We start from the raw sequence: 11,738 nt of genomic DNA, 5'->3' as shown, positions 1-11,738 counted from the left end.
CCAATCCATACTGCAGAAATAATCAAGTTTGAGATCACTTTAACTGCTCTGGCTCAGTGCTAGGGAACCCTGGGAATTGTAGTTTTGTGAGAAAGAGCTCTGGTGCCACAACGAACCGCAATTCCCATGCATCTGAGGAAGTACAACTTAAGTCTAGGAAAGCTAGACTTAAGAGGGAGCGCTTCCTGAGGGCGGGGTCGGCGACCACTCTCCAGTCCTCTCTCTGATTGGCTGAAAACTGTGAATGTGTGACACTCCAAAGCAGGGTTGGTTGCTCTGTAGCCAGCCTCGTTCTCAGAGTCAGGGCTGGAGCTGAAATGGGCAAATTCACCAAAAATGCACTGAAATAGAGCCAGGCACCAAAATCACACGAAAAGCTCTGAAAAGTCCCCGTTTTCGTGTGAAAGTCACCACATTGGCAACACTATGACTTCCGGGGTTTTATGGGCACAGAGGACCAATCAGAGCACAGGAAGGGCCAGTTGAAGGAATGAGGCCAAACCCCTCAGAAATAGGAAGCCAATCAGACCGAAGGAAGGGCCAGGTGAAGGGAAATAGGCAGCCTTCTTCTCGCGAGAGCGACCCGCCGCGACGGGACTTAGGCGCCTAGCGAGTGTTCCTGCGCGGGCCAGCTGCGCTCCCATGGCAACTACGCTGCTTCCCCTCCTTCCGCCGCCGCTTCCTTTGGCGCGGCTCCGTCGGTGGTTGGACGCGGTCCTCCCGCGGAGGCGGCCCTTGTTTGTCCGGAGGGAGGTTCCGCTGGGCCTGCAGCATTCGCCTCGTAGTCCTCGGCCATGGCGCTGCCGGCGGCCCTGCGGATCGGGGACCAGCTCATCCTGGAGGAAGACTACGACGAGAGCTACGTCCCGAGCGAGAGAGGTCCGTCGCCCGGCCGGCCGAGGGGCGGTGGGTCTGGCGGCCGGGCTCCCCCGAGGCCTGCCGCCCTGACCGCCCTCCCTCCTCCCTGCCTGCCTTCTTGCAGAGATCGCGGAGTTCGCTCGCATGATCGGGATCGACGCGGAGAAGGAGCCGGAGCTGCTGTGGCTGGCCCGGGAGGGGATCGTGGCCCCGCTGCCCGCCGAGTGGAAGCCCTGGTCAGTCTGTGGGGCCTCCCTTGGGGGCCTCCCCGAGGGTTTGGGGCCAGGGGCCTCCTGCCGGGCCAGGGCCTTGGGGCCAGGATCCCTTGGAGGGCGAGGGGCCAGGGCCGGGTCTCTCAGGGGCCACTCAGCGCTCCCTCCCTCCCTCCCTCCCTCCCTCCCTCCGCAGCCAAGACGTGACGGGGGACATCTACTACTTCAACTTCGCCGACGGACGCTCCACCTGGGAGCACCCCTGCGATGAGCACTACCGGCAGCTGGTGGCCCTGGAGCGGGAGAAGCGGGTGGAGGCGGCGGGCGGCGGAGGCAGGCGCAAGGAGCGGAGGGCCAAGCGCAAGGAGAAGCGGAGGGTGAGCCTGGGCCTCGCTCGCTCGCTCGCTCCCTCCCTCCCGGGGGAATCCCTGGCAGGGGCCCTGGGCCTCTCTCTGGGCGGCCTTTGGCTCCGCTTTTCCGGACCAGGCTCCCAAGCTTGGATCCGGGGCCCTCTCTCCAGGCCTTGTGGGTCAGTTGCCCTTGCTCAGATGGCGGCAGGCCTTTGCTTGCAAGGCAGCCTCCCGCTGGCATCAGGAGGAATCTTGCGGGGGAACCTTGACATTCTTATACTGCCCTCCTTCCTTCGTAGAGCCTCCCGAAAGACTTTCCTGGCCTGACTTGCCCAGTCCTATGCCCCGTTTATTTCTCTCTTACTGCCTTGATGCTGCTGTGCAGACATGATCAGCTTCAGCAACAGCTGTCTTTTTGAAAGCTTCCCCACGGCCATCTCTTTGATTCATAGATCTGGACCAGGCTTATATTCTCTTGGCCTATGTTTTGTATTGTAAAACAGGCAAATGACTCAAATGGCACATCAAGTGTATTGTTGTCACAAGGAGCCTCGCCTCGCCATTTTGAGGGTTTTCCGCAGGGCCCTAGTGAGGCAGATCAGTCTCGCATCTCCCTGAATTAGGAGGCCTGCACTGTGTCTGTGGTGTGGCCATGGGGCACAGCGTGGCGTCTGCCATCTCAGCTGTGTTTGGCACCAGGGCTTTTTCAGTAGTCATAAAAATCAGTGCCAGCCCCGCTTTGTGCTGTTGCTTCGGATGCCTTTCCCTTAGAATCATAGAGTTGGAAGAGACCCCAAAAAGGTCTCTGATCCAAGTCCAACCCCATTCTGCCATGCAGGAACTTTCACTCAAAGCATCCCCACTGACAGATGGCCTTGGCCAAAGACAGTTTGCATTTGCCCATAGAGATTTCAGTGGCCTGTCCTTGTGGGTCTGTTGCTTTTGTGACAGAGAGAAAAAAGAAGAAGGCAGTGGCTCACTGTCCCCTGTTAGTTTCCTTCTGGGGCTTGAGAGTGTTTTCTCTTCATCAGTCTGGGCAGGAAGGGTGGGTCCCTCGCCCCGCAAGCACTCCATGGGGGCTCCTGGAACTCTTTCCCACCAACAGCTGTATTTTGGTGGTCTTTGGGGAGTGTGCTTCCTCCTTGTTTCCATCCTTGTCCTTCCTCCAGAAACTGGGAGCAGCTTGCTCCTCAGCCTGGTTTTCCCACTTGCTGGAGTGAGTAGCGAGAGCAGTCCATTCAAGGACATCTGCTAAACACTGCAGAAAACAAGCCTTTTGTGGTAACTCCCAGAGCTCTTATCTTTTTACACTCATGCAGAAATAAATTAACCCATTAAGTTACCTGATGACATTTGTCTGCCTAGGAGCTGCAGCCGGAGTCGGTGCTTCTCCCTTCAGCATCCTTTTACAGAGCCCCGTCCCCAGTCTCCTCTTCTGGGCAGGCCAGTCCGGACCTGGAGCCGCAGGGCAGCTTGATGGTGAGGCATGAACCTTTTCTGAAGAGCCCGAAGGGGAGGGCCTCAGGGATGCCTCCTGAGCCGAGTGACCTGCCTGGCCTTCTCCCAGGCTGCGCCTCAGGTAAACTGCAGCCCCTTTTGCCAGTCAAGCCAAGCCGGACACACCAGATCCTCGCAGATGTAGAGAAGATTCTTGGAAGAGCTCCATCTTCCAGCAGACACATCTTAGGCCACCAGCCACACCAAGATATGACTGCAGAGGTCAGGTCTGCCGCTCCTGCTGTCTTTTCAGACTCGGAGCCCGAAGATTTAGATAGCCTTGGTGGTGCACAGCATCATTTCCGACAACTGAAAGAGCCTTCTCAGGGCGTGCAGAGTGATAACTGTGTACTAGCCCTGGGCGGAGCCATAGTGGAGAGTTTGTTTTTGGTGGATGAAGAGCTCCAGGAGCAAGGAGATAGTCCCCTTGAAGGGAGCAGATGTTTCCAGGGCCCTGTTGATACCTCCCTGGAAGAGAGGGCTGTAGGGGCCACCAACAGCTGCTTTGTGAAAGATGGAGGCTTCTTGCATGCCATGGAAAAGAAAACTCAGCTCCTTCCCACAGCTGCGTCCCTTGAGCCACTCTGCCAGATGTCTGGGACCAGCACCCTGGAGGGACAAGGTGATGTCCATTCTTTGGGAAATAGACTGAGGCCTCTTAACAGCAGGAAGGAGAGCAGAAGGAGGAAGAAACACCTGGTGCAACGCCAGACCACAGAGTTCAGCAGGAGCGGAAGAGAGACAGAGGGGGCAGCTCCAGAGCCCGATCCCCTGCTGCACACTTGCCCTGGACTGGGAGCAAGGGCAGGAACTGGTGTGGATGCCAGCCCTTTGCCAGGAACTGCTATGCCAAGGGGTGAGGACATTCTCAGTGCTAAGCTGGACTCTGCTGACGGTGGAAGCAGTGTGGCCAGCAGCTTGGCTGACCATCTTGCTTCCCAGATTTTGGGTGAAGTAGATAATTTCTCCTGGGACCTACAGAGCTCTCATGAAACCGACCACCCTGTGGATCAGCTGGCTGCTTCCAAGAGACCTTTCCTGGAAGCTCTTCATTCCCAGACCCACAGCTCTGCTGACGATTGCTCAGATAGCGATTGCTACTCTGAGGACCAGAAGTTCTATCAGCATGTGCTTCATATGGTGAAGAGATCTAGAGGAGCAGAGCTGTCTGCTCCTGAATCCCTAAAGCGATGGCCTGGTGTGGGCCAGAACAGGGAGCCCAATGTTACTCATGAAGGCTCCAGAGAAGCAGAGGCAAAGGCTCAGACCCCACAGAGTCTTGGTGAGGGCCAGGGCTACTCCACCGTTCCTGAGGGACCGGCCGAAGGGGAGCCAGCGCAGAGGCAGAGGCTGGTCGAGAACAGCAGCATGCTCGGGCTTTCGCCAGAAGGAGACCAAGAGAAAGAGGTAGGCCATTTGGGTGTTGTTTCTTCCTGGCACATTGCATGCCTTTCCTTTGAGGAGCTGAGGGACGTGGCCCTTCCCACTGTCAGGTACGTTCTCCTCACAAGAATCCTGTGGGAGGGCAGGGGACTGGCCCAAGGGGAGCCTTGCCTTTCAACCGTGGCTGTCCTGCCTTGCGTCTAGTGCATGGAGACACAGCTATCCTCTTGTGTGTAAAAGCTGGGGGGGGGGGGGAATGGAGCCAAGGCCCTGGCACTGGTGTGAAGGACTGCTCATCCTCAACTGATCAGGCCCTGAAAGCAGGAGACAGCCGTGTTAACTTACTGAGAGGCTGGCCCTTGGATTGCCACGTGTTTTGGGGCTGAGGGTGAGGAAGAGGAAGGATGAACTGTGACTTCAGAGCCAGGAGAGACCAATTCAGTGCTGGACTGAGTGGCCTTTTGTTTTGTTTTGCTTTACTCATTGCCCTTTCTTCCATAATGTTTAGTTAGCCAGTGGAGTGATGGCACTTGAGGGCCAGGATACCCAGTTAACCTGGCTCATGAATGAAATGCTCAAGGCAAGATGCGCAGGTGTTGCTGTTGGAGCTCTGCTGCCCGGGCCTGGGGCGCAAAGGGCTTCTCTTGGAGGGTGCTTTCAAATGTCGCGGGACAGGGACTTTCTTCGGCTGGCTGGTCCGTCCAGGTGCTGCACAGGTGCAGAACTGGCTTCTGCTTGGCATTCCTCCACCTTCTGCAGCCAGCGAACAAGGCTGTCCGTTGTGCATGGGAATGCACCTGAGCCAGAAATAAATTGGCTTGTGAAAGGCTGGAGAAACCTGTTTCCTTACAGGCAAAGTGTGAGTCTTGGGAGCCCTTCTCAGGCCTTTTCAGTATCTGCTTGATAACTGGGAAGAGTACAGAACAGGAGCTTTCTTTGTTTCATTGCAATGTCAACTGTGTTCTTGGTTTTTCAACTCTAAAGTGCTGCCTGCTTGTTACAAGCTAAAGTAAAAATTTAAGGAATTGCAGGTTTCTTAGAATTTAACACCTCTGGCCATTTTGTAACAAAATTCAGAAACATTTCAGAGTAAATCTGTTTGGCCACAAATCTATACCTCTAAATTTAACATACACAGATACGACAGTTTTGTAAGCGCTCTTTCCCCCTAACGCACTGTTTGTTGGGGTTTTGTTTTATGGAATCCTGCCCTGCTTACCTCTGGAGGAAAAGGTTCCCAGAGGTTTTGTTCTCTGCTGACCCCCAATGAAGCAGTTTTACAGTAGATCACTGGAGACACCATTTTATATCTTTGCATTGTAAGAGTCATCTGCTTGCTGTTCTTTAACCAGCTGCCAACCCAAAAGAGGACCTATGTTATGATCTTAGTAGTTACTGAGTTAGCTGAGGAGTCTTTAATGATGGCCTTCACTAATAGCTTTTTGAAGGGCCAAATACTGTGCATGTGTTGGATTACCCCAGTGCCAAGATTTTGTCAGAAAGCAGCTCCAGCCAGAGAGCTAACCTTTGTTTCTTGCACCCTTGAAGAGGCCTTGTCTCCAGCCAAGAGCCTCCTGTCCTGGCTCATGGGATCAGCATGGCACTTCTCTTCTGTTTCCCCCTTCAGTTTTCATTCTTTCTTTCTTTGTTCTTGTCTGTCATGGAATTCTGTTTTCTTTGGAGTGAGGCGGTGAGCTGGTTGTTATATTTAGTGGTGAAGAAACTTCTGCCAGCAGACGGTTGGAAATTTCAGTGATCACGTTTTTGGAGGTGAATCAGGTGGAAAATGGCTGGGAGTAGGGGGCCATTCTTGCCCTGTAGGGCCACGGACAAAGAGGTGGCAAAGGAGCACCTCTAGTATCCCTCTGATCCTGTGCCAGGTATGGCGGTGTTCCTTTTTGCTCCCAGAGAGAGCTCTTGGTCTCTGGTGGATCCTCTTGCCATTCAAGCTTCATTGTGAGCATCTTTCAAGAGACAGCTTCAAGAGAGCAAGGTTCAGATGGGGTGAGTTTTAGTTTTAGAAAGGGAGCTTCAGGTTCACTGCCCCAGGTAAGGATGGCATGAGTGCCAGTGCCAGTGTTGCAGACTTCATTCAGTTCAGCAGTGTCGGTTTTGCCAGGGAGTTATTCATTGACTTTTAAAGAAAGGTGCTGGTAAATTAAAGGCTGGGAGGTTTATCTCTGGCTCTCAGGATCATGCGTGGATCCCCCAGCCTCATAGGCAATGCTTTTCTGACTGGGAGTCTTTGGCTGGCTGCTTTAGAGAGACTTGTGGTGTTGCACTGGGTGGGCCCTTGGCCTCCTAGTGGTCTCTTCCCCTGGCAAGGATCACTTTTCAGGTGGGAAGCCATTCCAGGCTGTTTTCTGGCTGCTTGCTTTGGCAAGATCTGCCTTCGACCTGGCTTGTGTTTGTCTTCTTCATCCCCTCACAGTCTCCAGGCCCTACGGCTCCCCTGGAGGGTCTTGCTCCATTTCATGCCATTGTAGGTGCTGCATCCGGCATACTCCAAGACGCACTCAGCCCTGAGGGGAGAAGCTCGGTGGAAGGGAGAGACTTGACTCAGGTGACTTCATTTTCCCGCGCAGTGCTGCTGCTCTTTTGCATGTTTAGAGAACTGCCTCATTTTCTGCATATTTTTTTGTAACGCTCCTGCTTTATTTGCATTCTGTAGCCTGACAGCTCCAGGAAGAATTCGCGTAAATTAGTGGATGAAGCAGTAGCAGCAGCAGCACCCTTGAACCCATTGATGCCTGTTGGGGCAGAAGAGGAAGAAGCTGTCAGTGAGGTAGTGGTGTTCTGGGGAGAGGGCTCTGCCAACACAGTTTTCCAGAGGTCTGGGCCTTCCTTACCCCCAAATGGCACTTCAGTGGATCTCAGGCACACCTGTGAAGGTCTGCACATAGAGCCTCCCTAAGGAAAATGACTTGCCCCTCTTCCAGTGTGAGCTTCCAGCTGTGAAGGCAGCCCTGTCACTGGGTCAGAGCAGTGGCCTTTTTAGTCTGGTTTTCACGGGGGCCATGTGCAGATGCAGAACAGAAGAGCAACAAGGTGGATAAAAAACAGTAGTGTTTCTTTTCCCCACTTTTTTGGACAAGTCCATTTCCTTAACCAGCAGCCTGGAACATGGGAATGTTCATTCTGCCTCCTAGGCACATACATTTCACATTCGCCATGCACCAAAAATAACAAAGCCCTTTGCTTGACTCTATCAGTTGGACAGGGGTAGGGTGTCACCTTTTTTTACGGCCTTTTAACAACAACAACAACAACAACAACTCGATAGGGCCCAGTCAGAACAAAGCAGATAAGAGGGAGTGCTGTAAAAAGTCCCTATCTGCCCATAACAAGGCTGTCAGGTAGAGCTTGTCTCATGGTCCCCTTCCAGACTCAAAAAAGCAGATTCTAGACTCCAGTCTAAGAATAGCTTTTACTGAAGAAGAAAGAAACCAAAATACATAGGTCTGTGACTTTTTTGTCAGATCTAAAGTCACACTGCATTCAGGCACTTTATAGTAAATAGTAAAATCCTTCCTCTTGAGTTTGTGGCATTATATGTTTGGTCCCTTTAGCCCCAAGCCTCTTGCGCTTTGACTGTCTTGATGATGAAATGCTTAACCTTCTGGTAGCTTGGCGCCTGGCAAGATCCGTGTGAATAGGCAGCCTTCCCACACCGACAGACGTAATATCCTTGAAATTGTTAAACGACTGTGAGCTACTCGTGTGTGTGTGTGTGTATATATGATTTCAGCATAAGCTTTCAGCTGCCTATGGTGCGTCCGTAGTGTGTATATATGGTGTGTGTGTGTGTGTGTGTGTGTGTGTGTGTGTATATACAGCATGTCATACGTGGGCGTGCCATAGGTGGCTTTCAGCTAATGCTGAAGCCATGCGGTGGAAGAAGCAATGATGTGCACACTCTGCCGCATACATGTTTTCATTGTTTTTAGTGGGGCTCGAGCATGCGTGGTATTTCCCTTACGCGGGGCCTCCTGGAACAGATTCCCTGTGTAAGGGAAAGGCCTATGGTATGTATGTATGTATCATTATCTAAACACACAAACCATAGCAAAAACAAAACACCAATTAATCCTAGCAACATTGTTATAACCATAAGCATATTATCAATAATGAACCCTCTTGTCCAGGTAGGTATGTGTACTTATATATTACTGTTTTATGTAATGGAGCTTGCTCCAACCTCCCCCCTTAGACAAGCTGCTGGCTGCAAACAGAGTGGAACACCCCATGCATGTCAAGCCTCGCCGGTAAGGCTTTTTTTAAAAAATCAAAGTTATATTTCACAGCCTTTTCAGCACAATTAGAAATGCATTAACCCTTAAAGAACCAACTCAAAGTTTATACAGGTCTAGCTAAATATAAACTATAAATCCCAGTTCTAACTCTAATCAAATTTCTGGCAGGAGAGCATCACACAAATGCGATTCCTGAGAAAGGCATGCTGTCCATTACAAAAGGCTAGTCAAGCAGGTGAAGGAAGTCCTGGGTGTCTTATTGTCAGTTAGACCTGCCTGTAGGTTCACAGGCACTGCTAATGGTTGTGGAGGTGCTTGGGGGCAGTGGGCAGCTGCCCTAGAGACCGGTTCCCATGCGCCGAGGGTTCCAGAGTGTGTGGGACTGGGAGCGACACCCCTGATGGCTCTGGCTTGCCATCCAAATGCCACCTGGAGTTTCCTTCCATGCAAGGAAAGCAAGGGTTGTGGTAGTCTCAGGGGCTGGAGGAGGCTGAAACTTGTTTCTAGCCACCAAGTTCCTTCTATGTCTTACTCCATCTTGAAGGGGCCGAGTGATGGGAGAACATCTGGGAGGCAGATCAGGGTTTCCTATGTTAGGAAATATGTGAAGAAATGCAGGACAAGCCTGGTCTAAATGTGCACTTTTCCACTACTGATTTTAAATTATTCTGTATAGCAACGGGCTTCTCTTGCTGATGCTTGCAATGATAATTAATCCTGACAAGTGGCTGAAGAATAAGTATGTTAAGTAAATAAGCCTTAGCTTCTAGTTTTTGCCCACCTCCATGAATGCTTGCAACATCCACATAAAGCCATCTAAGTTGGTGGCCATCACCAGTCATTGTGCTAACCAGCTCCAGTTTATTAGTGCACTGTGCCAAAGGCATGCTTTCTTTTTGTCCATCCATGACATGAAATCAGTACTCACGATACAGCTGAATCACCATGGCCCTTCAGTCGCTCCTTGCAGCTCACTTTTAGGCTGCAGCTTGTTGCTGAACATTATTTCTGGGATGTACCTTGAAGATTTTCTGTGAGTGATGGTTTGACTAGAAAGGAATTGTCTTATCTGCTTGCAGTTCCACATGCTCTTCTGTTCTGGAGAGGTAGCCAACTCTTTGCTTAGTCCTTGTGGCTGAATGTTTTATGGTAGCCTCTGCCTTTGTGGTTTTCAAGAACCCCAGTTTGCCTGTACCTGTCTGAGAGGAAGCAGCAGGTTCCTAGGAAAAACAAAGACGCATTCCACATGCTATAGAATGTCCAAGTCTGAAAAAAGCATAGTGTGCCTGGTCCCTCTTCCGTGGCATGCTCACAAGAGGAATTGGCCAGAAGCAGGCGTGCCTTTGAATGTGGGTAATCCTCCCACAGCTGCATAGAACCATAGAGTTGGAAGAGACCACAGGGCCGTCCAGTCCAACCCTCTGCACCGCAGGCATTGTTTCCCTTCCTCTGGGGCCACAGCTCATGAGGCCACAGTTGCCAGGTCTTGGGCTCACAAATCCTTTTTGCTCCAGGCGCTTCAGTACTTCAGAGGTGGGCAGCTTGTGGGTACAAGTCAAGATTTCCTGCCCTGCAAAGATCCCAACACTGTATTGGTGTGGGGAGGGGGCTTTCTGTGTGATTTATTCCTTGTGTGTGTTTTTGAAGAGTGGCTTGGGATGCACAGCAGAAAATCCTCTTTGCTCATTTGTTGCCTTTGCAGAGCCTAGGAAGAGCAGCCCAGCTTCTCAGGAACCTCCACATGGACGTCAGTGCCAGCCTTGGTGCCAGCCTTGACAATGAGGTGAGTGCTTTCTGTGTGAAGAGCCGGAGAGTTGTACCTTGACTTGTTGAGCCAGGTGCCCAGAACTCTTCCCTCAGAAGCTGCCCTTGAAGAGTGTTCAGAAGCTGCAGCTTGAATCACACTCCCACCTGTTTCCATATCCACACCCAAACCCTCCCCGCCTCGTTCGGTTGCGTCTGGTGTTGGGGAAGAAAGGGAAATGCGTAAGCCCACATAGCTGAGCCAGAGAGGAATGAGTCTCCCCTCCCTCACGCCTCTTTCGTTCTTCAAATGCTAGCTGTTAGCATTGCAAAAGCAGACAGCAAGGAATGGAGCTCTTTCCTTGGAACATATTGCAGGTGGGATATTGGCCGACCTCAGTGGGGTTTGCTACTGCAAAGGGGTGCTCTGAAAACGGTGGCCTCATCCCTGCCTGTTGAAGTGAGTGGGTGGAGGGGAAATTTAAGGGGAATGGTAGTAATTGGGACTCCATTAGCAGGACCAAGGAGCTGCGTGCGGTTCATCTGCTTCCAGCAGAGTTCAGCACTCCTCCTCTGAGGCCATTAGTTCCCCAGTTAACTCTCTGTGGAATAAGTAGCACTACTTAGTTCAAACTGAGATTGAAGCAAACCTGATTCTGATCCTCTTCTGCCTTTATAGAATTCTTGTTCTGTGGGAAAAAGAAACCTACCACTGTTCTTCATTATTGGTATTTCTGACTGATTCTTTACAGTTGAAAAAAATTCAGAAAAAGAAACAAGTTCAATAGTGCATTTGTTTGTGAGTCTGCACATCTGAGTACCAAAAATGGCTCTATTATTTTTTTAGAAGTGAAACAAAGAGTTAATTGCAGTTCGGTTTGATCTGCACTGTCAAAAGATGAATTCATAACTTGGTATTAGTTTGGATCATTATATATGTGCTTTCATTTTATCCCATCTCCCCCCTCCTTTCTGTTTATCACTCACTACAGAGAAAATGTGCTCTTTCGCATGTACTTCCAAGGCGGTAATCAATTGCCCATAAAACATGGATTGCAACTTTGGGACTACCAAACTTGTCCAGTGTTGCATTGCTGAAACAATGTTTTGTTTTGTTTTTGAAATAGAAAAATTTCCCTGGAAAAATAAAGTGCTTGAAAATTTCCTACAGAAATCCTTCTGCCCAGCACCTCTGAGTTACTAATAGTGAAAACTATCCTATGTGGTATAAGGATTTCAGTGTTAGACATGGGCTCAAGGAAACCAGGGTTCAGATCCCCGCTTGGCCATGGAAACCCATTAAGTGACGCTGGGCATGTTGCAGTCTCTTTGCTTAAGGCAATGGCAAACCTCTTCTGAAGAAATCTTGCCCAGAAAAAATGTTTCTTCTTCGTGGTCTCTGCGAATCATACAAATGGGTTTCACTGCGCCTGCGCAGTGCT

At 51.0% G+C, this 11,738-nt stretch overlaps 1 protein-coding gene across 5 annotated transcripts in view; it reads left to right on the top strand.

The window, feature by feature from the left end:
• The first annotated feature begins 719 nt into the window (after positions 1-719).
• The window catches only part of CEP164 (centrosomal protein 164), a 55,840-nt gene continuing 44,821 nt past the window's right edge, over positions 720-11,738 (top strand). For 4 of the 5 annotated variants that reach the window (XR_016282311.1, XR_016282310.1, XR_016282309.1 and 1 more), the window contains exons 1-7: positions 724-879; positions 983-1,094; positions 1,267-1,447; positions 2,786-4,324; positions 6,732-6,863; positions 6,972-7,085; positions 10,256-10,336. Coding sequence is in view for 2 of the 5 variants with exons in the window: in XM_089537944.1 (XP_089394070.1) it covers positions 795-879; positions 983-1,094; positions 1,267-1,447; positions 2,786-4,324; positions 6,732-6,863; positions 6,972-7,085; positions 10,256-10,336 (2,244 nt within the window). In the remaining 3 variants the exon portion in view is untranslated. Of the gene's footprint in view, positions 880-982; positions 1,095-1,266; positions 1,448-2,785; positions 4,325-6,731; positions 6,864-6,971; positions 7,086-10,255; positions 10,337-11,738 lie in introns of all 5 variants that reach the window. The other variant, XM_089537945.1, reaches the window with a different exon arrangement.

Source organism: Sceloporus occidentalis, unplaced genomic scaffold, assembly GCF_023333645.1.
Source record: "Sceloporus occidentalis isolate IW3139 unplaced genomic scaffold, rSceOcc1.0.p SCAF_9, whole genome shotgun sequence".
Lineage (NCBI taxonomy): Eukaryota > Metazoa > Chordata > Lepidosauria > Squamata > Phrynosomatidae > Sceloporus > Sceloporus occidentalis.
This window is presented reverse-complemented; position numbering and strand designations above follow the sequence as displayed.